At 36.2% G+C, this 25,031-nt stretch overlaps 1 protein-coding gene and 1 long non-coding RNA gene across 2 annotated transcripts; one reads left to right on the top strand and one right to left on the bottom strand.

The window, feature by feature from the left end:
• The first annotated feature begins 1,200 nt into the window (after nt 1–1,200).
• Nucleotides 1,201–2,471, top strand: LOC132607878 (uncharacterized). The gene is made up of 2 exons (XM_060321955.1): nt 1,201–1,617; nt 1,740–2,471. The coding sequence occupies exons 1-2, from the start codon at nt 1,201–1,203 to the stop codon at nt 2,469–2,471; spliced, it is 1,149 nt and encodes a 382-aa protein (XP_060177938.1).
• A 7,458-nt stretch (nt 2,472–9,929) lies between these two features.
• Nucleotides 9,930–12,131, bottom strand: LOC132605103 (uncharacterized). The gene is made up of 2 exons (XR_009569034.1): nt 10,920–12,131; nt 9,930–10,269 (listed from the first exon to the last, which is right to left on the bottom strand). It is a non-coding gene; the product is annotated as an uncharacterized LOC132605103 (long non-coding RNA).
• Between the last annotated feature and the right edge of the window lie 12,900 nt (nt 12,132–25,031).

The raw sequence follows: 25,031 nt of genomic DNA, 5'->3' as shown, positions 1-25,031 counted from the left end.
TAAAAAACAATCTAAAGAGCACCTGAATCCCTCAACCACCTTTCAGAAAGGGTGCTAGGAATGGCAAGCCTCAAAGAAACTAGTTACAAATTGCCTCAAGAAATCCTATACACTTCCTAGCTTGTTTTGATCCTATGAACATATCTATCCGCTCTTTTACTATAAATTGTATTTGTTTTACTACAAAACTTGTATTGACAGTGGTATCTTTAAAAGTTTTCCAGTTCCTAGCTACCAAGTAAAATACATCATTGTTTCATGCATAGCTATAACCAGGGGCGAAGCCACCCCCCACCAAGGGTGGTCAGATGAACACCTTTCGTTGGAAAAAGTTTCCGGTTACATAGGTTAATATTTTTTTTTTGGATATATACTAATTGATGAACAACCTTGAAAAAGAAGAGAGTAATGGTCCAGCGGCCAAGGGTGTGCAGATTCTCCTTCTGTGCGCGAGTTCAAGCCTCTGCTGGGACACCTTTTTTTCCTTTTGTTTTTTTACAATTGACGAAAATTCTCTTTCATTAATTAAATTTCAGCCAGGATGATGTCGTTTAGACTCTAATGTTTGACTTTATTTTTTTTTTTAATTAAAAAAGTAGTTACTCATTAAGTAAAAGCTAGTCAATATTTGTCTTCTCCTACACTCTTTGGAAAAAGAAACAGAACTGGCCATTGTTGCATTGAGAGAAACAAAAAACCCTTCTCCCTTTTTCTTTCAAGTTTCAACCCTTTTCCCTCCACAACCATTGTTATATTTTTTGATTGCAGTGAAAAGGTATTCTTTAGTTCTTCTTATCCTTTAGTTAGATATTATATTTTTTTGATAGCATTAATTCTTTTTCTCTCTGAAATTGATGTGTATTTCTTGAAATTGCTTTTGTGCATTTTTTCTTCTTTGAACAGAGTTAGTTTCACATTTTAGTTTCTCTTAGTAGATAACTAATGGTCATATAATTAAAAAATTAATAACTTAGTAGTTAGTACTATTTGGGGGAATTGAACAAAGTTTCAAGAATTCTTGAATTCTAATACAGTAATATTGTCTTTATGTTGTGCTAGTAAAAACTTATTTTGTATGGGTTGAATTCTGTTAAAAACTATCAATATGTTAGAGTAGATTTATCTATCCATGAAGTAATTTGTTTGACTGATTTTTAACAAGTGTGATGCATTTAACTGTTATTTCAGTTTGAAGTTTCAATGAGCTTGGAGAAATATTTTCGTAAAGTACCAAAAACAAGTTCGGCGTCTCAAAATCAAAATCAACTACATCGAGATGAAAATGCGGACCAAATAGAAATACCATCTCACTTTTCTCTGAGACAAAAATTTGATGTAAATGATCTAAAGACTGACCCGGCTGAAAGAACTCCAATTTTGGATTATCATTCAAACATTCGTGATGAGATAAGGAGGGCATACATTCAAAAACGTCCTTGCCAACCTCAGGGTCATGTGTTCCCTAAAACTAACTTTTTTGGAATACCACGTCGTTTTGTTTCTGGATGGTTTGATGAATATCCTGATTGGTTGGAATATAGTACAAGTGCAAATGCAGCTTATTGTTTGCCTTGCTATTTCTTCAAAGGCGAAAACATTAATCAAGGTGGCGGTGAAGTGTTTTCGACTATAGGGTTTAGAAATTGGTATAGAAAGGATAGATTTCCAACACATATTGGTCCACCGAATAGCATTCATAATCAATCAAAAAGAAAGTGTGAAGATCGCAATCCATTCAGGCTGCATTTCACAAGTTGGATGATAAAGGTAAGCATGACTATTTGGTTCGCTTAAATGCTTCAATTGATGTGGTAAGACTTCTCCTAAATCAAGGTTTGGCACTCCGCGGTCATGATGAGAGTGAATCGTCATTGAACAATGGTAATTTTCTTGAAGTTCTTTCATGGTACGCCGATAGATGTGAGGAGATTAAACCTTATGTGTTGGGAAATGCTCCAAAAAATAATAAAATGACTTCTCATGATATCCAAAAAGATATTGTGACTGCGTGTAAGATTGAAACAATTAAGGGTATAATAAAGGATCTAAATGGTGACTACTTTGCTTTATTGGTTGATGAATCTAGAAATGTGTCACGCAAAGAGCAAATGGCTATTTGCTTGCGATATGTTGATAAAAAGGGATTTGTGATGGAGGCATTTATTGGACTTGTTAATGTTAAAGATACTAGTGCTTTATCTCTGAAGAAAACAATTGTGGATGTGCTTGCTCACCATTCTTTAACTTTATCTTATGTACGTGGGCAATGTTATGATGGGGCAAACAATATGCAAGGTGAGCTAGGTGGTCTTAAAACATTGATTAAACAAGAAAGTAGATCAGCTCATTCTATTCATTGTTTTGCTCATCAACTCCAATTGACTCTTATCGCGGTTTCTAAAAAGTGTATTCAGGTGGGAGAACTTGTACTATTGGTTTTGAAATATGACTGTGTTGGGAGCTTCTTTTAAATGTGTGGATGCATTTCGAGAGTCTCAAAAAGAAAAACTCCGAGAGGAATTAGATATGGATGAGCTAGAAATGGGTAAAGGCCTGAATCAAGAACTTGGTCTTATTAAAGCTGGTGATACTCGTTGGGTATCTCACTACAAGTCATTTGGAAACTTTATTAGTAACTTTGCCTCTATTGTTGATGTACTTGATACTCTTGTTGAAAATGCAAGTACTCCGGATGAAGAAGCAAGCACATCGGGATTTCTCAGAAGTTGTCAAATGTTTGAGACTGTTTTCTTATTGCATTTGATGACTGATATTTTAGGAATCACATACGATCTTAATGTGTCATTACAGAAAAAGGAGTAGGATATTGCAAATGCCATGATTCTTGTTAAGGTAGCAAAGAGAAGGTTGCAAGCTTTAAGAGATAATGAATGGGATCCTCTCTTAAAAAAGAATATTGGATGGGATTCACTTAAAAAAAAGGTTGAAACCTTCTGTATCAAGCATAAAATTCCATTACCGAATTATGATGATCCATATGCTAACTCTGGGAGATCACGACATAAAGTGGTTGATCATTTAACTTTGCATCATTACCGTGTGAATATGTTTTATAAAATTATTGATTGGCAGTTACAAGAACTTAAGTGATTTGCTTAATGGAGTAGCTTGCTTGAATCCAATTGATTCATTTTCTAGTTTTGACATAAAAAAGATAGTGAGAATGGATGAATTATATCCTGATGACTTTGATGGATTTAGCATTAGGGCCCTTGAGAATCAACTTGCTAATTACATTATTGATGTTCGTGATATTGATAAAAGGTTCTCCAATTTAGGTGGACTTGGGGAACTTTCAAGAAAGTTGGTTGGGACAAAGAAGCATTTAACCTATTCTCTTGTATTCCTTTTGGTGAAGTTTGCTTTGCTTCCACCAGTTGCCACTGCGACAGTTGAAAGAGCTTTCTCAGCAATGAAGTTTATAAAGAATGACTTGCAGAATCGAATGGACGATGAATTCTTAGATGGTTGCATGGTGCCTTTTGTAGAAAAGAAAGTATTTGAAGATGTTTCTAATGAGTGTATTATAAAAACATAAAAACATTTCAAGAGATGAAGCCCCGTTGAGTGCAATTGTAATATTTTAATTAAGCTTTCATTAATAGAACTATTTTTTGTTGATAGTTTAGTGTGTGATTCCTCAAAATGGAGATGAGTTCTATCGGTCCTTTAATTAGGCTTTCTTGTTTCTCAGAGAAGAGTCCTTTAGTTTTGTGAAACTCTATTTAACTATAAGTTGTTTCAGTACTTTCTTTATCCTTGCACTTATCAATGTGGTATGACATAAAAATCACACAGGTTTTCCCTATCTCATGGGATCTTTTTTTGAATAATGTACTTTCGTTTGAATGATACGAGCCTTTTCTATTAATTGTTGAATATGTGTACTGAGAATGACTTTGAATAGAGCTAAAGTGCCACCTTGATTTTGGTATGCAAGACTAAATCATGTGTTGATGTTGAACATAGGACCTAATATACTGTTGATATTGTTTTCTGGAGAAATGAATTCAATGCATATATTCAATTTCATGTGCAGAATACCAACAATTGGGCTAAGTTAAATTAGGATTAAAAATATTAGTAGACATATTCAGCACTATTTTGCTAGTTTCTGTTTTAGGATTTTTTTTTTCTTTTGAATAGTTGGTTTATATGATTTGAGCAGGAACAAGGTTGGCCAACTATGGGATTGCAACCACTGAATATGGGAATAGGTTTGGGTAGGAGTTGTGATTTTTCTACTCTTACTTCCTCCACAAATTCTTCAGATTTGGACACTGAGGTCAGTCTTGCACCTTTATATTAATATAGTACAATTACATGCGCTGCTTTTCTTTCTTTTCTCACCCACCTTGTTCTAAAAGTATGAACACCCTTGGCGAAAATCCTGGCTTCGCCACTGGCTATAACTGTTTCCTTCTTCATTTTGCACCAGTGTTGCTTTCTGATGCTGCTCAGCACCTCCCTTGGTTCTTTCCTTGGTGTTGACACCTAATTTTGATCCTCCAATAATTTTATTAAATTATCCGGAGTTCTTGAATCTCAGACGGAGTGAAATATGTATTTTATAAACAAAAATGACTTTTACAAAATTATTTCGATAATATTTTGCCATTTCATTTAGCAAAATAATTCCAAATATATATATATATATTGCACCTTATCATTCTGCTAAGTATATGTTTAGATATGACACTTGAGTGTAAATATGCAAATGATTTATGAGCAGAAAGAGGTAAACACATGAATTATGGAAAAAAGGGAGAAAATTATAAGTTATACGGATGATGATATTTAATGTCGAAAGATTGATATGAAATGGAATGCAAGATTCGTCAGAGGATAGTTATTGTTTCGAAAATAAAAAGGAAAATGATTGGTCAGAAAAGGTAAGAGAACGATGTACGTTACTTAATGAGCTAGATATCGATAAGGGCCTTCTTATTGTGTAGATTATATTGACAAGGATGTTGTACAGAGGTACGAGAATAAGGATATATGAATCATGAATTGTTTCGCAGGAGTGTATAAGACAAGGTAGGACTAAGGTTTGGAAAATTTCTCTCCAAAAGGTTTATTATCACAGGATTATTAAGTTAGTAGTATAAGGCTGAATAGCTAATGAAGGAAGTGCGTGATGTTTTTAAAAGGAGTATTTGTATAAGGGGCATTGGAGGAGTTTGAAGTCGAAAATTGATACAAATACGCCCTTCATTAATGAGATGAACTTGTAGTCTAAAAGAGACCTACCTAAATAACGAGCGTTTATATAACGAGGGAAAGGAGGAATAGTAACAATCAGGGAGGATTTTTGGAAATGGAATACTATACTAGATACCATTGCAGTGATGAAATAGAAAATCGAGTAATAGAAGAATGGTGATTTCTGGAAGGACGTTAAGGAGAATTATGAAGATCTCTTCGATGAAAGGTTAAGCCCATCTAGGGACAGTACGTCTATAGGAGTATGACCCTTATATGTGTGTGTAACTGACCAGATAGACTCAGAAGACGAACAGTCACAGTTATGTTTAGTTGCGATTCGCTAGGAGTATGTATTATAGAAAACAAAAGAGAAGATAATTGGGATGATAAACATAGAGTATTGGGCTACAACCTTAAGGGGGGAAGATGAGACGACAAGTATGGGATCACGAGTATGCTTTGTTAGAAGATGGAAAGATAGCAACAAAATGGAATCGGGAACCCAACTCAAAAGGATAATTATACAAGCAGAATGATAAGGTGCAAGAACGATTTGACGATAGACGTAGCCAGTCAGTCATACGCATGACTAGGAAAAGTTTGGGAGATAGGACTACAAGGAAGGTTTTACTCGAAGTTACTAGACAAAGATGTTATGAAAGGTTCAGTAATGAAGAAACAACGAAGGATTAGGTATGAAAACATGGAAGCAAAGGCTTGCATCAAAGTAGAAAACACCAAAAAAAGTAAACATTATGGAAGAAATAATGGCTTTCACTTCTCTATTGTCCTCAGTTGGGTACCTTGAAATATTTATGGCAATCTTTTTGTCACACCCCAACCTATGTGAGGCGTGGCTGGCAGCCGGTACCTTACTAAGCCCGAGCAAACCAAGTTGTAACTCGTATCATCTACAAAAATATATATCATGTAGATTCCACATAATTCAGTAGCTTTAGTCCAAGTCTTATATCATGTGTATTTAAAAAATTACTAAATATGTACAAAATTAAATTTAGAACTCGACTATTAGTACTTGAAGCCATGTTGGTTCAAGTCCTGGATCCGCTTCTGTGACGCTAACATGACATCTCTTCTTCTTTTTTGTTTTCCTAAGTGGTCTTTTTCATAATTAATTCTGCTTAGAATGTGTTCGTTAGAGAAGCTGGACCTAAGATTTCATGAACAAGTCAATATTCTTTATATTTTATTTTAGTGTTCAGTTGTTTAATAGAAGCTTCTTCTTCCTTTTTCTTTTTCTTTTATACTTGACGATGAAAGAACACTTTTGATCTTCCTAAATTGGCAGACAAAATATTGATTTTCTCTAGGGTAACTATTTAGGGGTCATTTATTTTGATCTTCCTATAAATCATTTATTGGTGGCTATGGAATACTTGGAGCTAAAACATGGAGGTTTAAATGACAAAATTTTAAAGGTCTTGCCAGGGTGACTATTAATTAGGGGTCATTTGTTTTGGTATACAAGAACAAATAATCCAAACATTAAACTGTATTATATAATGGCATATATGTGATTGATTTTTGTTTAAAAACAAAACTCTCTATTGTCTGTTTTTAATAGAATCCATGACTCTTTCTCTACCAAAAAACAAAAAAATATGTGTATTAGAAATTCTAGGATTAAGATAATTCTAGTATTGGAGCAAGGGTAACTATTAAACTATGATTTAACTAGGTAACTTTTCCACGCTAAAAACATCATAAAGTTATTGACTATTTTTTTGTAATAGCTAAATATTGTAATATATTTTCCAAAAAATAAATATTCTTTCTAGCCTTCAAATCCAATAAATTAATAAGGGTGAAAATATTTTAAATGTTTCTTAAAAAACATGTAAAGAAATGAAAGATTTAAGAAATTTTAATCTCTTTGCGTGCATATGTATACAATTTTAAAATACATTTATTACTTTATAAATTTAATGTGTACATATATAAGTATTAATTTTTCCCTCTAATTAAAAGTAATTTTTAAAATCAAAATAAGAATATATAATGAATGACAAAATCAAATTGCACCAAATCCTTAAAATTAAATTGTATGCATCTTTTTTTTTTTTTTTTTTAATAATTCTCGCCTTTATTTTTCCATCGCTCTTCCTTCTGTTTACCCTTAACACTCTATTCTCCATGCTTATTTCCCTACTTACTAATTTTTTTTTTTAAAGAAATGACTTATCTTCCGTTCCTTTCATTTTTCTCTATCTTCTTACCACCGTTCATGATGCTTATCCTTCCACTTTAAAATAATTTCTTTTCATTCTCAAATCATATAATTATACTCAAATTTCTCAAAATTTCAAAATATACAACATTCGGAAGCTTATCTATAAATGGAACACACGAAAGAAGTCGCAAAGAGAATCCATAAAAGTTCAGAGGACAAATATTTTCCTCTAATTAGAAATAATTATTAAAATCTGAATCAGCTATAAAATACAGAAGGATAAAATCAAATTGCACCAGATCCTCAAAATTAAATTGTATGTATCTTGTTTTATAAGTCTCGCCTTATTTTTTCGTCCCTTTTCCTTCCGTTTACCCTTAACTTCTTTTACCATGCTTATTTCCCTACTTATTCATTTTTTTTAAAATGAAAATGTCTTATCTTCCCTTCTTTTCATTTTTCTCTATCGTCTTATCACCTTCCATAATAGTTATCCTTCCACTCTAAAATAATTTCTTTTCTTCCTCAAATTATATACTTATACTCAAACTTCTCAAAATGTCAAAATATATAAAATTCAGTTGGAAGCTTATCCTATATATTGAACACACAAAAGAAGTTGCAAAGAGTATCCACAAAAGTTCAGAGAAGAATATTTCAAGCTTCAGTCTGTTTTAGAAATATCATTCCGTTGATTCACCTGAATATGTATTAGAATCACTGAAGAAGAAATAAAAATAACAAAACCAAGTAAAAATATAGCAATAAAGAAATAGAATATGAAAAACTGAAAGAAAAGTAGTAAGGTGATGAGAAAGAATATACCTAGGTTTTCTCACACTAAATCAAATTTATTCAAGGCATGTATGAAAACACTTCTTTTTATTCAGATGATACACTATATGAAAAACAATATAAAAGAATAGCAAACTTTGAATGACATTCTGGATAAAATGATAGAAACACAGATGAAGAAATTACATCAAGAATATAAATTATTATTTTATAATAAAATGTACACTAACTAACTATAATTGATGTACCTAAACAATAAGTGAAATCCAGAGAACTGCAAGAACACTATTATTTCATACTCTGGGAAGCCACAACTATATCTATAATGCGAAGCCAATTGCAACGATTATAACTCCTTAGAAATGGAGATATGACATGTATATGAAACTATGTGAATATATTGGAAAAGTATAAGACGGGGGAGGTGAAATGATCTGTAATGGACCTGAAATTATAGCCTTTAATTAGTGATTCAATCAATAGGATAAAATTGATTACTATTTAACAATATTTAAGAAGTGTCCATTGAATTTTTTTAATAAAGCATGGAAGAAATAGGAAGAAAAATCCAAAAAAAGGGAGAAAAACGTAAATATCATTGGTGCCTATAGAGAGCTGTCACATCACCTTGTCTATGTCTAGCTTTATCTTATACTAGTGAATTTCACCGCGCTTCGCACGGTAATAAAAGATATTAATTTCCTATATTACTATAAAACAAAAAGATTTTTTTATATATATATATACATATGTATAGCTTTTTGTATTGGTGATAAGTAAAATAAATGTATAGACCTTGCTTTCCAAAATTTATCTAAATTTTTCTTTTTATACGGAGGAAATAACAACTTTATATAAACGTCTTAAAGTATAATTAACATGGGCATAATATTAGCATATTTACTTGAGGAAAAAAAAAAGAAATTAAGAGAAACAGAAAACGAAGCCTCAAGACTCTCCTTGAATGCATTTACGTGGAACAAAAATAAAGAAGATCAAAACTCAAAACACAACAACTCATAAGAAAAAATTGAGAAGATGACATATTCAAAATATTATAACTCAAGAGCACAAAGTAATAAACTTTAAGAAAAAGAATGATAATACCTCCTAATTGACATAATTAATTAAAAGGAAAAAATATAAAAGCATAGTTTTGGAGATTTAGAGTGACCGAGGCAATATAATTTTGGCTGTAAACTAGATATTCTGTATTAAAAATAGAGAATAGTATACTTAAAGTTAAGTAATTGTTAATTTAGATAGTGCACATTCAATTTCACCAAAGGTTCTAGAGTAATTTATTTTTCATTTCCTTGCTCTCAATCCTAAAATCTCTTATCTTTCCTCTTCACCTTCTTGACCTGCAAAATGGTTATAAGAATATTATTCTCACAGTATTTGAATTGTGATTTTAGTTGCCTAACTAATAAGGTTCAGAATTCAATTTTATCAAAATGTTACTTTTCTATCTTTCCCTCCCTGCTTCGAACCTGAAAGATTTGAAAAAAAAAACACATATAGGAATATGTTAGAATATAATTGGGTATCTCCTATGTTCCTTTCTTAGTAAAAACATGCAACTGATGAGTATAACTACTCTTATTACCACACATACAAAGAAAAAGGGAAAGAAATAATAAAGAGAGAAGATTCTCTTACCGATCGTTGCCTATAACCAAATCAAAGATAAATATATATATATATATATATATTGTTTTTTGGTTAAAACGATATATTACTTAAATATTAGAGAATTACATCAGTAGTACCGCCGTACTCATTTTCTGCATACTCACTATCTGTGAGGACGCAACAGTTACCTAACATAGCTAGACTATTACATACAGACTGCGTTACTAGTTTAGTACATATTATGCTTCTATTATCAGCATCCAAAAGGTTAGATATATTAGTAGGGGGGATAACAAAAAGTGAGACTCCTTCAAACTCTTTCTTCCTTGCTCCATGCTTGGCTAGTCCATCTGCTAACTTGTTTCCTTCCCGGAAGTTATGTCGTACCACTGGATTCCCCAAATCTCCTCATAAGCAACCTGCATGATTCAACTATATTAGAGTAAATGCCGTGTGGAGTGGTTAGAAGTTGTATTACCTCTGTGGAGTTAGTCTCCACTTCTAGTCGGGTGTAACTTCTATCAAGAGCCAATTGAAGACCCTGCAGTAGAGCTTGGTGTTCAGCCATTGTGTGGCTTATGCTATGTATTTTCTGACAAAAGCCCATTATCCATCCTCCATTCGTATCCTTGAATACTCCCCCAATTCCCCCTTGACAATTCAGGTGTGAAAGCACTATCAACATTGAGCTTGTAATGATTTAATACAGGGGGTACCACTTAATATGGATTTCTTTCTTTCCTATACCCTGTTGAGAACAAGTATTAGTGAGGTGCTTAAATTCAGCAGCCTTCATAAGCATCTGGTTTAGTTGGATAATTGAGTTTTTAGAGCTGAATGATCTATTGTTGCGATTTAACCAGATGTACCATACTGCAAAAGGATAGAATTCAACCCAACTTAATTGGTTATGATGGATGGGTACGTTGAGCTGGTGTAGGTTAGTCAACCAGTGGTTGGGTGTGTTAAGGATATTGCTCATATTAAGACAAAAATCGAGCCAAAATTTTCTAGCAACATGATAGTCAAATAAAATGTGAGTTATAGATTCTTCCATAACATTGCATACCTTACAAAAAACATCAATAGTGATTCCAAGATGATGTAAATATGATTTTGTGGGAAGCCTATTATGAGATCAAAGCCAAAGAAAGAATTGGATTTTTGGAGGAGTGTGTAAGGACCAAACCCAGTTAAAGGAAAACTAGGTAGTATCACTATCTGTCCTAAGCAACTTCAAGACAGTTAAAGAATTGGATTTTTGGGTAGTAAATAGAACATTGGCATTTAAGGACCAGAAAGAGGTATCTGATTTATCCAGTTGTAGGGATACTAGGGATGCTTTATGTATTAATTCCTTAGAGATTACAGAGGAAAGGGCATTCCAATTCCACTCTTCCCCACTCCAAAAATGAGATAGCTTCAGCTTGGATTCTGCAATTGTGAGTGGTCCATGAATCAAGCTTCTTAAGGGGGGTGATGTGGGTATCCAACTATGGTCCTATACACTAATGGTGTTCCCCTTACCTGGGTCCCAAGCAACTGCTTTGGAGCAAAGTTTGCTGCCTGTCAAAATATTCTGCCAAATAAAGGAATTAGAAGGGCTATTGGGCTTTAGTCCATACTTATTTATAAGAGTTTTGGCCCAAAGAGCATCTCTGTTAGTGTACAGTCTCCAAGATAGGCTAGCAAGGAGAGAGAGGTTTTTATGATGAGCCTTACAGAGATTTAATCCTCCTATATCCTTAGGAATTGTAATGTTATCCACTTTATAAGATGCATCTTCTTTTTTTGGGCTGTTCTCCCCATAGAAAGTCCATTTGAACTCTATCAATAGCCTTACAAGTCTTTTTTTGGCAGGCGAAAATATTGCATAGCATGTGCTGGAAGAGCACTTAAAGTAGATTTGATGAGAGTGATTCTTTCTGCAGGACTTAGAAAATTTGGTTTCCAATTAGAAAGCCTGTTTCTCATATTATTGAGGATGAACTAAAAATTAAAGTGCTTTGGTTTATGTTTTAAGATTGGGAAGCATAGGTATTTACCAAATTTCTCCGTATGAGAGATGTTAAAAAGCTGCTTGACCATGATTTGAGCTTTATTAGAACATCCAGGAGAGAAGACAACTTTAGATTTGAACAACTCACTGTCTGTCCTGATAGTTGACAAAAGGAAGTAAGGACATGGTGGATAGTTTGAATAGTTTTGTTATTTGCCTTTGCCACTAGTGTTAGGTCATTCGCAAAGAATAACTGGGAAAAAAGCGGTCCTTGTTTGGATAGGAAAATGGGGTCCCATTGTAGGATATCAACCTGATAAGAAATATAATTGGCAAGGAGTTCCATGCATAAGATAAAAATGTATGGTGACATGGGATCACCTTGTCTTATACCTCAAGATGGGGAGAAATAATTAGTTTTGGTTCCTTTTATCAAGATGGCAATATTGCTAGAAGTAATACAGTTTATTATTAGAGTAGCGATCTTTGGAGAAAATTTTAAAAAGGTCAAACTGCGATACGCAAAGGACCACTCAATTCTGTCAAAAGCTTTTTCTAAATCTATTTTTATTAAAAGGCTTCCAACACTGCTTTTACTCTTCATGGTTTGTTGCACAAGCTCTTGGACTAGGATTGCATTGTCACTAGCTCTTCTTCCTTTCAAGAAGCTAGTCTGGTGCGGGTCAACAAGTTGTTGCAAAACGGGTTTGATTCTGTTGGCTGTAATCTTTGTGATCACCTTATAAATGGTATTACATAGTCCTATAGGCCTAAAATTCCGGAGTTGGTTAGCATTTTTGAATTTAAGAATGAGGCAAAGTAGAGTATCATTTAACATTGTGGGGATCTGTTGTGAGCTAAAGACCTCATGACAAAAGTTAAGCACAGATTGCCCAATAATGTCCCAATGTTTTTGATAAAAATGGGGATGTATGCCATCTGGTCCAGGTGCCTTAAAAGGCTTAAAGGAGAAAATAGCCTGTACCACTTCTTGGTCATGCAAAGGTTTATCCATGGGGGATAGATCTAGATGGTGAAAACTAACAGCAGTATGCCTAATATTGGAAAGCTCAGAAGAAATTTGTTCTATAGAATATAGCTACTGAAAAAAGGTTAGGGCAGGATCCTTAATTTGATCTGGGTTGGTAATCCAATTGTCAGATTCATCCTTGAAAAAACATACTGTTACACCTCGGAAATTTCGCCGTACTTGTATGATGAGTGGAATGATGAAAAATTGAGTGAATGATGTTTTATTAAGTCGGGAATGGCTAATTAAGAATTTTTGGAAATAAGAAAGTCGCGGAAAGTTTTTCAGCACAGTGGTCGTATATGGCACTATACGGCCCGTAAAGTGATTTACGGACCGTATAGTGCAGTCGTCCTCCAGCTTGTCAAAAATCTCAACTTTCTGTAAATGTTGAATATGGTTAAATACGACCCAGTTTACGGCCCGTAAACTGGTTTACGGACCGTAAACCAGGTCGTAAACTACCATGTCCATCAGCCAAAACTTTTTGTCATTGAATGGTTAAATACGACTTGGAGGACGGCCCGTAAACTAGTTTACGGACCGTAAACCTCAGTCGTAAATTGCCATAATCCCCAGCCAACCTTTCTGTTTCTGGGATGCTTAAACACGACCACAGTGGACGGACCGTAAATCAAAATACGGTCCGTATATGGTGGTTTACGACCACTGTTCACCCCGACAAGAATTCATTAAAGATCAGATTTTGTGATTTTAAAAAGGGACTTAGGCTTCATGTTACTTCATTATTCATCCAACAACTCAAGAGACATTCTAGAACTCTCCAAATAATTCCTCCACAAGAATTCAAGAGATTAAAGGGAATATCAAGACCAACAACACTAATTTCATGGAATCAAGGGTAAGAACTCAATAAAGGGTCATCTAAGTGAAGAAATTCCCAAGAAGGTGGGACTAGGGTTTTGGCTAAGTGAAGTATTTCAACTTAAGGATTGTTCAACCATCATCCAAGGTAAGTTTTATGATTATTCCATGTAGTTTGAAGTATTGGAAAGCCTAGACACTTGAAATGTAGAAGAACATAGAAATGGGTCATTATTGAGTGAATAGTGACATAAACGAATGATAGTGGAATTGAACTATGAATATTGAAGTGTTGTGAATACAAATACGTTATGAATGATGTTTTTATCATGAAACAAGCATTAAATGCATGAAAACGCAAGGATGAGCTAGAAGTAGAAATAAGGGAAAATTAGAGGAAAATGGTGGATTTTGCCAAATGTACGTAAATGACGATTGTCGATCATGATATTGCGAATAATATTATGAATATTGGGAGTTGATATAGAACGCGAGAAAATTAGTATGAGCGAAGGAAGCGTTGTCCGACTTCTCCTAGAATTAGCGACGCGTTCTTATAGTTAGCTCACTAATGTTGATACGAATTCTCTTATGAAGGTAACGACGTGATATCGACGGAGAACAAGTGAGTGATATCTTAGCTAAACAACCAAGGTATGTGAGGCTAGTCCTTCTTTCTAATGGCATGAATCCTTTAACTTGAATCCCTATTCTTTTCACAAGTTCGTGCATTCTAAGAATTTAAAAGCTTATACTTATAAATGTCTATATGAGATGAGTTATACGATATGATGACACTAGAATGATGATGATGTTATTCATTGCCTACACTCACCTTATGTACTAGTCCTTTCAAGGTGGGGCGGAATGTCCATGATGGTTCCATAATGTAATCGGGGGATCACGACCTTACGTCACCCCGATAGAGTAAAGTTGATCATGAGTCTTATATACACATTATGGTAAGATAAGTATTTTATGATAAGCATATTACTATGAGCATTTATATTGAGCATGTCATGAGCATTTCACACCGGGCCTAGTTGGCCGGGCAGACACTGCTTCGGCGGGCGGCGATATGGATACACCACGACCTATGGGCGTGGGCAGACACCACTAGTGGGCGGCATGAGATGGTACCCCGGACGCGGGCTAATATTATTGATTATCACACCTTTCCGACATGGACGGGCAACTTGCATATGATGCATACATGTTATGATGATGAGTATGAGTAGGACAACATGCATTACTTCATGTATGATTATCAGTCAGATTCAGTTGTCTCATATTGATGATATCCTCATATTATTGATGTTTCCTTTCATTATGTACGCCTCTCATACTCGGTACAATATTCGTACTGACGTCCTTTCTTCGGACGCTGTGTTCATGCCCACAGGTAGACAGGGAGGAGAGCTTGGCCCAGGTCCTCAGTAGCTGTCAGCTGATAGATAGCACTCCATTGTTCGGAGGTGCTTATGACTATTCTTTTGATGTACATTCATATATGCATATTTTGGGCATGATGGAGTCTTGTTCCGTCCATGTATTCATTATGTTAGTAGAGGCTCGTAGATACGCAGTGGGGGTTAGATGGTCTCACAAAATGTTTTCATATGTATGTGTATTATTTTGATGGCCAAGGGGAAAATGTATATAAAGTATTTATATTTTGATTAAATATGATTTTCCTACAATTGGTATGTAAAATTGATAAAAGAGTATTAAATGAGCAAGATAAGCAGTAGAATGAGCGGTGCTCGGTAACTAGCTCCGGGTACCCGTCGTGGCCCCTAGCTGGGTCGTGACACATACACGATTCCTTCTACATCTATTAATGACTGACATATGGAAAAACTTCTTATTGCAATCCCTTTCATTCAACCGGTTTACCCTTGATCTAATTTTTAGAATATTATTGTAATCAATAGTGAGTTCCTTTTCTAGGTTTTGAAGAAAGTCACTATAAGAGTAGGCTAGGATTTTTGGATACCATCTAATCTTGCCAAAAGTCTTCTTTTTTTTAAGAAAAGATATTACCAAAAGTAAGTTAACTCCAATTAGTGGCCTTTTTAGTAAAATCTTTTGTGGCTTCTCTAAGTGGTCTATTATCCCAACTTTCTTGAATAATGGTCCTAAAGGCCAGATGGCAATACCAAAAGCTTTCCACTTTAAAACTTCTTTGTGTGAGGCTGAAATCCTATTGGTCAATTGTATATGCATTGGATTGTGATCAGTGTGCTTTTTTGGTAAATGAACAATGGAAGCATTCGGATAAGCTTGCAGCCATTTCTCATTTGCAAAACTACTGTGTAGTCTTTCTAAACTTAACTCTTTATGTTTTTTCGGTGGTTGGACCACGTGAACCTATTCCTTTTAAAACCCAAGTCAATTAAATGACAAGCATTTATACATTCTCTGAATCTGGAACTTCGGGCATTATCTACAAGTTAACTCCCCCATTTTTCCTATTGAGAAAGAATATCATTAAAATCACCAGTGACTAACCACAAATCATTGAGATATTGAGATAGGGTCTTAAGACTCTGCCATAACAGGCTTCTATTAAAGGCCTTAGTACTAGCATAAATAACACATAGGCACCCAGGTTTATGATTGGGAAGTACCTGAATCATTGCATGAATTTCCTGCTCAGATTGTCAGAGTCCAATGACAGTGACCAGATCAATATTCCACATCAGCACAATGCCTCCCGCCATACCATTAGCTGGTACCTCTAGAAAATCATCAAATCCAAATTCCTCCCTAAGAGCATCATGGCTTTGCATCCTAGTTTCTAGTAGAGCTACCATGCAAGGCTTATGACTATGAATTAACTCCCTAAAGTTTTGCTTAAAAGTAGGGTTATTCCCACCCCTTATGTTCCAAACAATAATGCTAGTGGGATTCATCATGGGGGTAGCTACAAAGTGGGGGTTCAGTGATACTACGCCCTCCCTCGGATTGAGAGTGCTTTGTCTCAATGTGGGGGTCAGTACTACTGCATATTTTGCCAGATCCACATTCGCTGCTGGACGCAGATAAAAAGAGCATTTGGTCAGAGCTACTTGACATTTGTGAATATACTTATTGTCCTCTATTTCTGGGAAGCTCATTAAGGCCACATATCTTAGAGTTGAGATCTCTGTGAACATATTGCTTTAGATCCCCTCAATTTCCTCCGAATTCATTATCGGGTCCTCTATCGCGTCCTCTATCTGGTCTGGTGGAGGTGGTAAGTCTATTGGTGGCTGCATCGGAGCAAGTGGTTGAAGAGGAGGTGGTGGTGGCATCTACGCAGAGATTGGCATTGGAGGAGCTCTAGGGGGGGGGGGGGGGGGGTACATGGAATTGTAAAGGCGGTGCATATGGTGGAATAAGAATTGGTTGCCATGGGAAAAAGAGGTTATTGGCTTGAATCACTTCTTGTGGGGTGTAGAAGGGAACCTGAAGAATAAGGTTCATGTGCACCGGTGGGTTGAAATGGGGCGGTAAGTTCCATTGTGGTTGGAGCTGATGGAACAATGTTGAAGCTATCGCCGGAGCCAGAGGGTCTAGCACATTCGCCAACCATTGATGATTCATGTAGTTTTCCATAGCCAAGTGCATTTCCTCCGTTATAAGCTGGGCTAGAAAATTCGAGTTTTGGATGATGATCATTGTGTTTAAGCCATTGTTATCCAGAGTGAAGAAGACTGCCTGTCCCTGTAGAGATTGCTTTATCCACGACTGTGGCTGATGAAGTGGGTGGACTGGTTGGGTCGCAAACACTAAGGGTTGGTGGGCCATTATGGGGTGGAGGTTGTTCATGTTGGTTAGTAGTGGTCGGATTTGGGTTGTAAGAAGAAGGGGTGGGTTCCTTCTGTCTAGTGGGTGAACTGGTCTGAGCATTGTGGAGTGGAGTATCTAAGCTTAATAAAGAAGCTTAGTTTCTACTGCCTGCTGGTGGGCTCAAAGTAGGATTTTGTTTACTAGTGGGGAGATTCCGCTTAATAACTCTTTGCTGTTTAGCTTTCTCGGTATATTTGGGTTGAGAAGAGGAGGGGGAATTAGAATGGGGAGAATATGAAGTAGATAGAACAGATGGGGTTGACTTACCTAATACAGCTGAAAATACTTTTTCTTGAATACCTGTCACGACCCAACCCGAGGGCCATGACGGGTACCCGAAGCTAACCTACCGAGCACCACCTAGCATGTTTCTTCTAGTCTGATCTCGGTGGACCACATATTTAACTCGCTATAATCATAACCTGTACAGACATGAATTCTCAAATAAAAACTCATTTACATGATAATCGTCAACTCTGCCCCATATACATATATACAAGCCCACAAGGCTACAAAAATGCTATACAAGATGTGCACTAGTGAGGTCATGAAACTTCTATTATCCACACATGTCTACGAGCCTCTATATAGAGTACTGGAAATCATAAGGAAGGGGCAGGACCCCGCCATGCCCCAAATATATATACAAAAGGAGAATACCAATAGACTGCGGCTCCGAAGTAAGTGGAGCGCTTCTAGCTCTCTGCTGATGAAGCTCCTAGGGATCAGATCCATAGCGTCAACAAGCAAAAGGGGCATCAGTTCGAAAAATGTACTGAGTATGTAAGGGATGAATAATAACATAAATAAGAAATAGAGAAACATGAGATAAAGAGATAACCTGTATATCTGACTGCCTCTTAAGGCGAATACCATGCATGCTAACTTTTATTTTCAAACAACATCCATAAATATATAAAGTAAACTGCCCGACCATATAGGTACGGTATTATGTTGCCCGGTCATATAGGCACGATGTTATCATCATTAGCCCGCGTCCGGGGTAATCATCTCAAGCCCCCCACTGCAGTGGTGCTGCCCGGCCATGTAGGCACGGTATAATCATACATCATCATCCATAAGCCGCCCACCGCAGTGGTGCTGCCCGGCCATGTAGGCACAGTATGAGAAAATACATATATATATATAAAGCATGCATGAGAGCCCAATTAAAAGCCACAACTTTATCAGAGTGATATAAGGTCGGTAACCTCTGATTTATGTTATGGGACAATTATCATCGCTATATCTCACCTTGAAGAAACAATTATCATAAGGTGAGATCAATAATAGTGAATAAAACCAATAATCATGGAACATCAAGAACCATAAGATTTTTGGCCTTTCTAGAATGGAAATCATCATCACTATCTTGTCTCACTTTGAAGGAACAATAGCATAAGATAAGGTGAACTATCATGAATGTAATAAAGAATTATATGGTAAGCTCAATAATATCATAAGAACATCTAGAACTATAGGCTTTGGTGTCACTAAACGTGGAGTGATCATAAGAATCTTAAGAATGATGGACTTCTAGCATTTCTAGGAGTAAGAGTAATATGGATAGCATGTATGGGATCATAACATAGGAATCATGCTTTTGAAAGAAAGGGTTAGCCTTACATACCGTCACTTCTTCTTAATGACTAAACGTTTTCCTCCAAAGCTCGTAAACTCTACATTCAAGAGGATTCGTAATAACGTTAGTCTTGAAAACATGGTTAAGTTCAAACTAGAGCAACTAAAAGGCTAACGGAATTTGGGCAGCACTTCCCCTATTTCAACAACTTCCACTATATAATAAAAAAGCTCCCAAACAAAAATAACAACATCCATAATATCATAATCAAGAAGTTATATTCAATTTAATCCCAAGTTTATCCAAAATCCCCTTTTTGAGTTCACCTCATAGTCATCTTCTCCATCACACCATTCATGGCTTGTCCACTTTAATTCTTTTCCTTTCTAAGGGATACTAAACGTTTACATAAACTCAATCATAAGAATAGGATGAAGAACATACCTTATAGTAGTAGAATTTCACCTTACTCAACTCTCTCTTCAAGACCAATTTCGCCACAACTTTGAAAGGAAGCAAGAACAATCACCTTCCGTGGATTTCCTTAAAGTTTTGATGATGATTCTCACTTTGGATTATATGTAAAGGTGTGAAGTTATTAGAACCTTCAAGAACTCTTAGGAAGCCTCTAGAAAGGTAGGTAAATAAGTGTGGAAAGTTGGAAATGCAGTTGTGGTCGTTTGGGATTTAAAAAGGTGGCAAAATCCCCCCCCCCCCCCCCCCCCGATCCATTTGGCCAAGAGTATGGGACCTAACACACTGAGTGTGTGGACGCACACTCTATCCACCACAGAGGGGATGGTGTTGACCGGTTATTACACCTAAAATTTAGAGTTGGCCTCCAGTGTGCCGCTCAGCACACTCAATGTGCGACTGCACACTGCCCCAATTTCTCCATTTTCGCGTGATCGCGTTCTTTTTGATTCATTTGACCTCGAATCCTTATGGAACCTTCTTGGAACTTATCTAGAACTTAGTTAACCATCTAAGAGGCTCTATATACCTTCCTCAAAGTGATTCTAGGCAATGTTTAACTCAAATGATATGAACTCTCTCCAAACATGATTCAACATCAACTTTCTCCGACGAACCTGCTTCCATTGTTTCATGTAACTCTAAAACTTTAAGGTATATACTTAAAGTTATCAAATACCTCTCTTAACCTTACATGGGCTTCATTTACACTTTATTCTTCCGTTGGTTCACTCATAAGGCAAACGTTACGAAATTTCCAAGGTGTAACATTCCTTCCCCCTTTGAAACATTCATCCTCGAATGATAAACTCTTAAGGATTCTACAGATATTTCGCTGGAGTTTTCTCTGTAACTATGCCGCTACAATCTTGTCACAACAACCCACAATACACAGTGCCTCACAGGGTTATAACAACAATATCAATAATGTCCGCACACGACCAAGAAATCATTCGAAGAAGCATTACATACCTGGGGATAATGGTGCCTCTGTCTGAAGCTCTTCTGGGGGTGGAAATAGATATGGATACCTGGACTTCATATCTTCCTCTGCTTCCCAAGTCATTTCCTCTCTGTTATTGTTTCTCTATAGAACTTTAACCGAGGCTACGTCTTTAGTTCTGAGTCTCCGAACTTGCCTATCTAGAATGGCAATGGGTACTTCGTCATAGGACAATTTGTCAGTAACTTGGACATCATCTACAGGCATAATTTGGGAAGGATCCCCAACGCACTTACGAAGCATTGACACATGAAAAATATGGTGGACTGACTCCAAGTTTGAAGGCAGATCTAACTCATAAGCCACTTGACATATCTTGCGCACAATCTTGTAAGGCCCAATATACTAGGGACTAAGCTTTCCCTTCTTACCAAATCTCATTACACCTTTCATCAGCGACACTTTTAAGAATACCCAATCGTTAACTTGAAGTTCCAAGTCTCATTGACGATTGTCCGTATAGGATTTCTGATGACTTTGAGCTGTTAGCAATCGATCTCAAATAAGCTTGATCTTCTACACCGCTTGCTGGATCAAGTCTGGGCCTACAAACTTCGTCTCTCTGTAACACCCCGTAAACTTGAACTAGGTGAGAATATGTAAAACTCTAGTGTTAAGATGATATTATATCTATATGAATCCATTCTTGATGAATTCGAGTGTAAGATGGTCGTTTTGAAGTCAAACCAACAATTAAAGTTCTTAAGGGCTCTTAAATTCGCCTAAGGTTTGGTAGGTCTATCTTTTGGGTGATTTTCATGAAAATATGTTGCGAATTTAAACAAACTTCCATGATTAAAGTTGTAGATCTTTGAAATATATTTCCAATGGTAGGTCGCCCAACCCAAGCAAAGTTATGTACAAAAAGTTATGTCCGTTTTACTGAAGGGCGCAAAAGCTGTAGATTTTGCCCAAAGGACACCCAGAAAGTACGGGACGTCCTTTTAGGACGTACTTGTTCCGTTCCTCACTGGTTTTAGCAGAAAATTGGGTTTAAAATAGGTATGGTCTTATTTGTTTCCTATTTTTTTTTCATCCTTCCAAACCCTAAGGACTTAAATCATTCCTCCAAGTCTTCAGATCAAAGGGTTTGCAGCATAATTCTTCCCAAATTGATTCAAGCTAGGGTTTGAGTGTTCTTCATTAGGAAAGTGAATTTTTAAACTTTTTTTAACGTATTAAGGTATTTCTCTTTTAAAATCATTTTTGACTATAAAGGTGATTTGTATTTCTCTCTTTTGGAAACTTGTTCTGAATGAAAATCACTTTTTGAAACTATTGTTGGAAGTAAATTTTATTCAAGATTCTTTAATGAATGAAAGGAAAAGTAATCTTTTCGTGTTTCTTGAACCCTAATTCATGTCTAAATGGTGGTTAATGTGTGTGAGGGGACAAATCCACATTAAACTTAGATTGTAACAAACTCTATATATGTATAAAATATTATGAATGTTTCCTCTATGAGGGATGCTTAATAATGATGGTTAAGAGTTGGTAATGACATTTTTATTGATGTATTGTGACATGAAATCTTTTGTAAAGAAGTTCTACGTTTTCAAAATATTGATTGGAATGACTTATTCTTTCGATATGGCATAATGAACTTTAATGTTATTGATGGTGTGACTACTTTGAGATAAATTGTGAATCGACTTCTATGCCATGGACCTTGTTGTTGTGTTTGCCTTGCTATTCAGGAGGAAAAGTAGCCACTATGGATCCTAGTTTATTAATTGCCTTGCCATTCGGGGGGAAGAGTGGCCACTTCCGGGTTCGCTACCTGGATCATCATCCATAAGCCGCCCACCGCAGTGGTCCTGCCCGGCCATGTAGGCACGGTATGAGAAAATACATACATATATATAAAGCATGCATGAGAGCCCAATTAAAAGCCACAACTTTATCGGAGTGATATAAGGTCGGTAACCTCCGATTTATGTTATGGGACAATAATCATCGCTAAATCTCACCTTGAAGAAACAATTATCATAAGGTGAGATTAACAACAGTGAATAAAACCAATAATCATGGAACATCAAGAACCATAAGCTTTTTGGCCTTTCTAGAATGGAAATCATCATCATAATCATCATCACTATCTTGTCTCACTTTGAAGGAACAATAGTATAAGATAAGGTGAACTATCATGAATGTAATAAAGAATTATATGGTAAGCTGAATAATATCATAAGAACATCTAGAACTATAGGCTTTGGTGTCAGTAAACGTGGAGTGATAGCATGTATTGGATCATAACATAGGAATCATGCCTTTGAAAGAAAAGGTTAGCCTTACATACCGTCACGTCTTCTTAATGACTAAACGTTTTCCTCCAAAGCTCGTAAACTCTACATTCAAGAGGATTCGTAATAACGTTAGTCTTGAAAACATGGTTAAGTTCAAACTAGAGCAACTAAAAGGCTAACGGAATTTGGGCAGCACTTCCCCTATTTCAACAACTTCCACTATATAATAAAAAAGCTCCCAAACAAAAATAACAACATCCATAATATCATAATCAAGAATTTATATTCAATTTAATCCCAAGTTTATCCAAAATCCCCTTTTTGAGTTCACCTCATAGTCATCTTCTCCATCACACCATTCATGGCTTGTCCACTTTAATTCTTTTCCTTTCTAAGGGATACTAAAAGTTTACATAAACTCAATCATAAGAATAGGATGAAGAACATACCTTATAGTAGTAGAATTTCACCTTACTCAACTCTCTCTTCAAGACCAATTTCGCCACAACTTTGAAAGGAAGCAAGAACAATCACCTTCCATGGATTTCCTTAAAGTTTTGATGTTGATTCTCACTTTGGATTATATGTAAAGGTGTGAAGTTATTGGAACCTTCAAGAACTCTTAGGAAGCCTCTAGAAAGGTAGGGAAATAAGTGTGGAAATTTGGAAATTCAGTTGTGGTCGTTTGGGATTTAAAAAGGTGGCAAAATCCCCCCCCCCCCCCCCCCCCAATCCATTTGGCCAAGAGTATGCGACCTAACACACTGAGTGTGCGGACGCACACTCTCTCCACCACTTAGGGGGTGGTGTTGACCAGTTATTACACCCAAAATTTAGAGTTGGCCTCCAGTGTGCCGCTCAGCACACTCAATGTGCGACTGCACACTGCCCCAATTTCTCCATTTTCGCGTGATCGCGTTCTTTTCGATTCATTTGACCTCGAATCCTTATGGAACCTTCTTGGAACTTATATAGAACTTAATTAACCATCTAAGAGGCTCTATATACCTTCCTCAAAGTGATTCTAGGCAATGTTTAACTCAAATGATATGAACTCTCTCCAAACATGATTCAACATCAACTTTCTCCGACGAACCTGCTTCCATTGTTTCATGTAACTCTAAAACTTTAAGGTATATACTTAAAGTTATCAAATACCTCTCTTAACCTTACATGGGCTTCATTTACACTTTATTCTTGCGTTGGTTCACTCATAGGGCAAACGTTACGAAATTTCCAAGGTGTAACATTCCTTCCCCCTTAGAAACATTCATCCTCGAATGTTAAACTCTTAAGGATTCTACAGAAATTTCGCTGGAGTTTTCTCTGTAACTATGCCGCTACAATCTTGTCACAACAACCCACAATACACAGTGCCTCACAGGGTTATAACAACAATATCAATAATGTCCGCACACGACCAAGAAATCATTCAAAGAAGCATTACATACCTGGGGATAATGGTGCCTCTGTCTGAAGCTCTTCTGGGGGTGGAAATAGATATGGATACCTGGACTTCATATCTTCCTCTGCTTCCCAAGTCATTTCCTCTCTGTTATTTTTTCTCTACAGAACTTTAACCGAGGCTACGTCTTTAGTTCTGAGTCTCCGAACTTGCCTATCTAGAATGGCAATGGGCACTTCGTCATAGGACAATTTGTCAGTAACTTGGACATCATCTACAGGCATAATTCGGGAAGGATCCCCAACGCACTTACGAAGCATTTACACATGAAAAATAGGGTGGACTGACTCCAAGTTTGAAGGCAGATCTAACTCATAAGCCACTTGACATATCTTGCGCACAATCTTGTAAGGCCCAATATACTAGGGACTAAGCTTTCCCTTCTTACCAAATCTCAGTACACCTTTCATCAGCGACACTTTTAAGAATACCCAATCATTAACTTGAAGTTCCAAGTCTCATTGACGATTGTCCGTATAGGATTTCTGACGACTTTGAGCTGTTAGCAATCGATCTCAAATAAGCTTGATCTTCTACACCGCTTGCTGGATCAAGTCTGGGCCTACAAACTTTGTCTCTCTGTAACACCCCGTAAACTTGAACTAGGTGAGAATATGTACAAATCTAGTGTTAAGATGATATTATATCAATATGAATCCATTCTTGATGAATTCGAGTTGAAGATGGTCGTTTTGAAGTCAAACCAACAATTAAAGTTCTTAA

Source organism: Lycium barbarum, chromosome 8 (genome assembly GCF_019175385.1).
Source record: "Lycium barbarum isolate Lr01 chromosome 8, ASM1917538v2, whole genome shotgun sequence".
Lineage (NCBI taxonomy): Eukaryota > Viridiplantae > Streptophyta > Magnoliopsida > Solanales > Solanaceae > Lycium > Lycium barbarum.
Note: the sequence above shows the minus strand (reverse complement) of the source record. Positions and strands in the feature narration are given on the sequence as shown.

Bases quoted from the DNA above. Each gene is read 5' to 3' on its own strand.
- LOC132607878 (XM_060321955.1), top strand. From the start codon at position 1,201: ATGAGCTTGGAGAAATATTTTCGTAAAGTACCAAAAACAAGTTCGGCG. The intron at 1,618-1,739 runs GTGTTTTCGACT...CAATCCATTCAG, and splicing joins TTAATCAAGGTGGCGGTGAA to GCTGCATTTCACAAGTTGGA.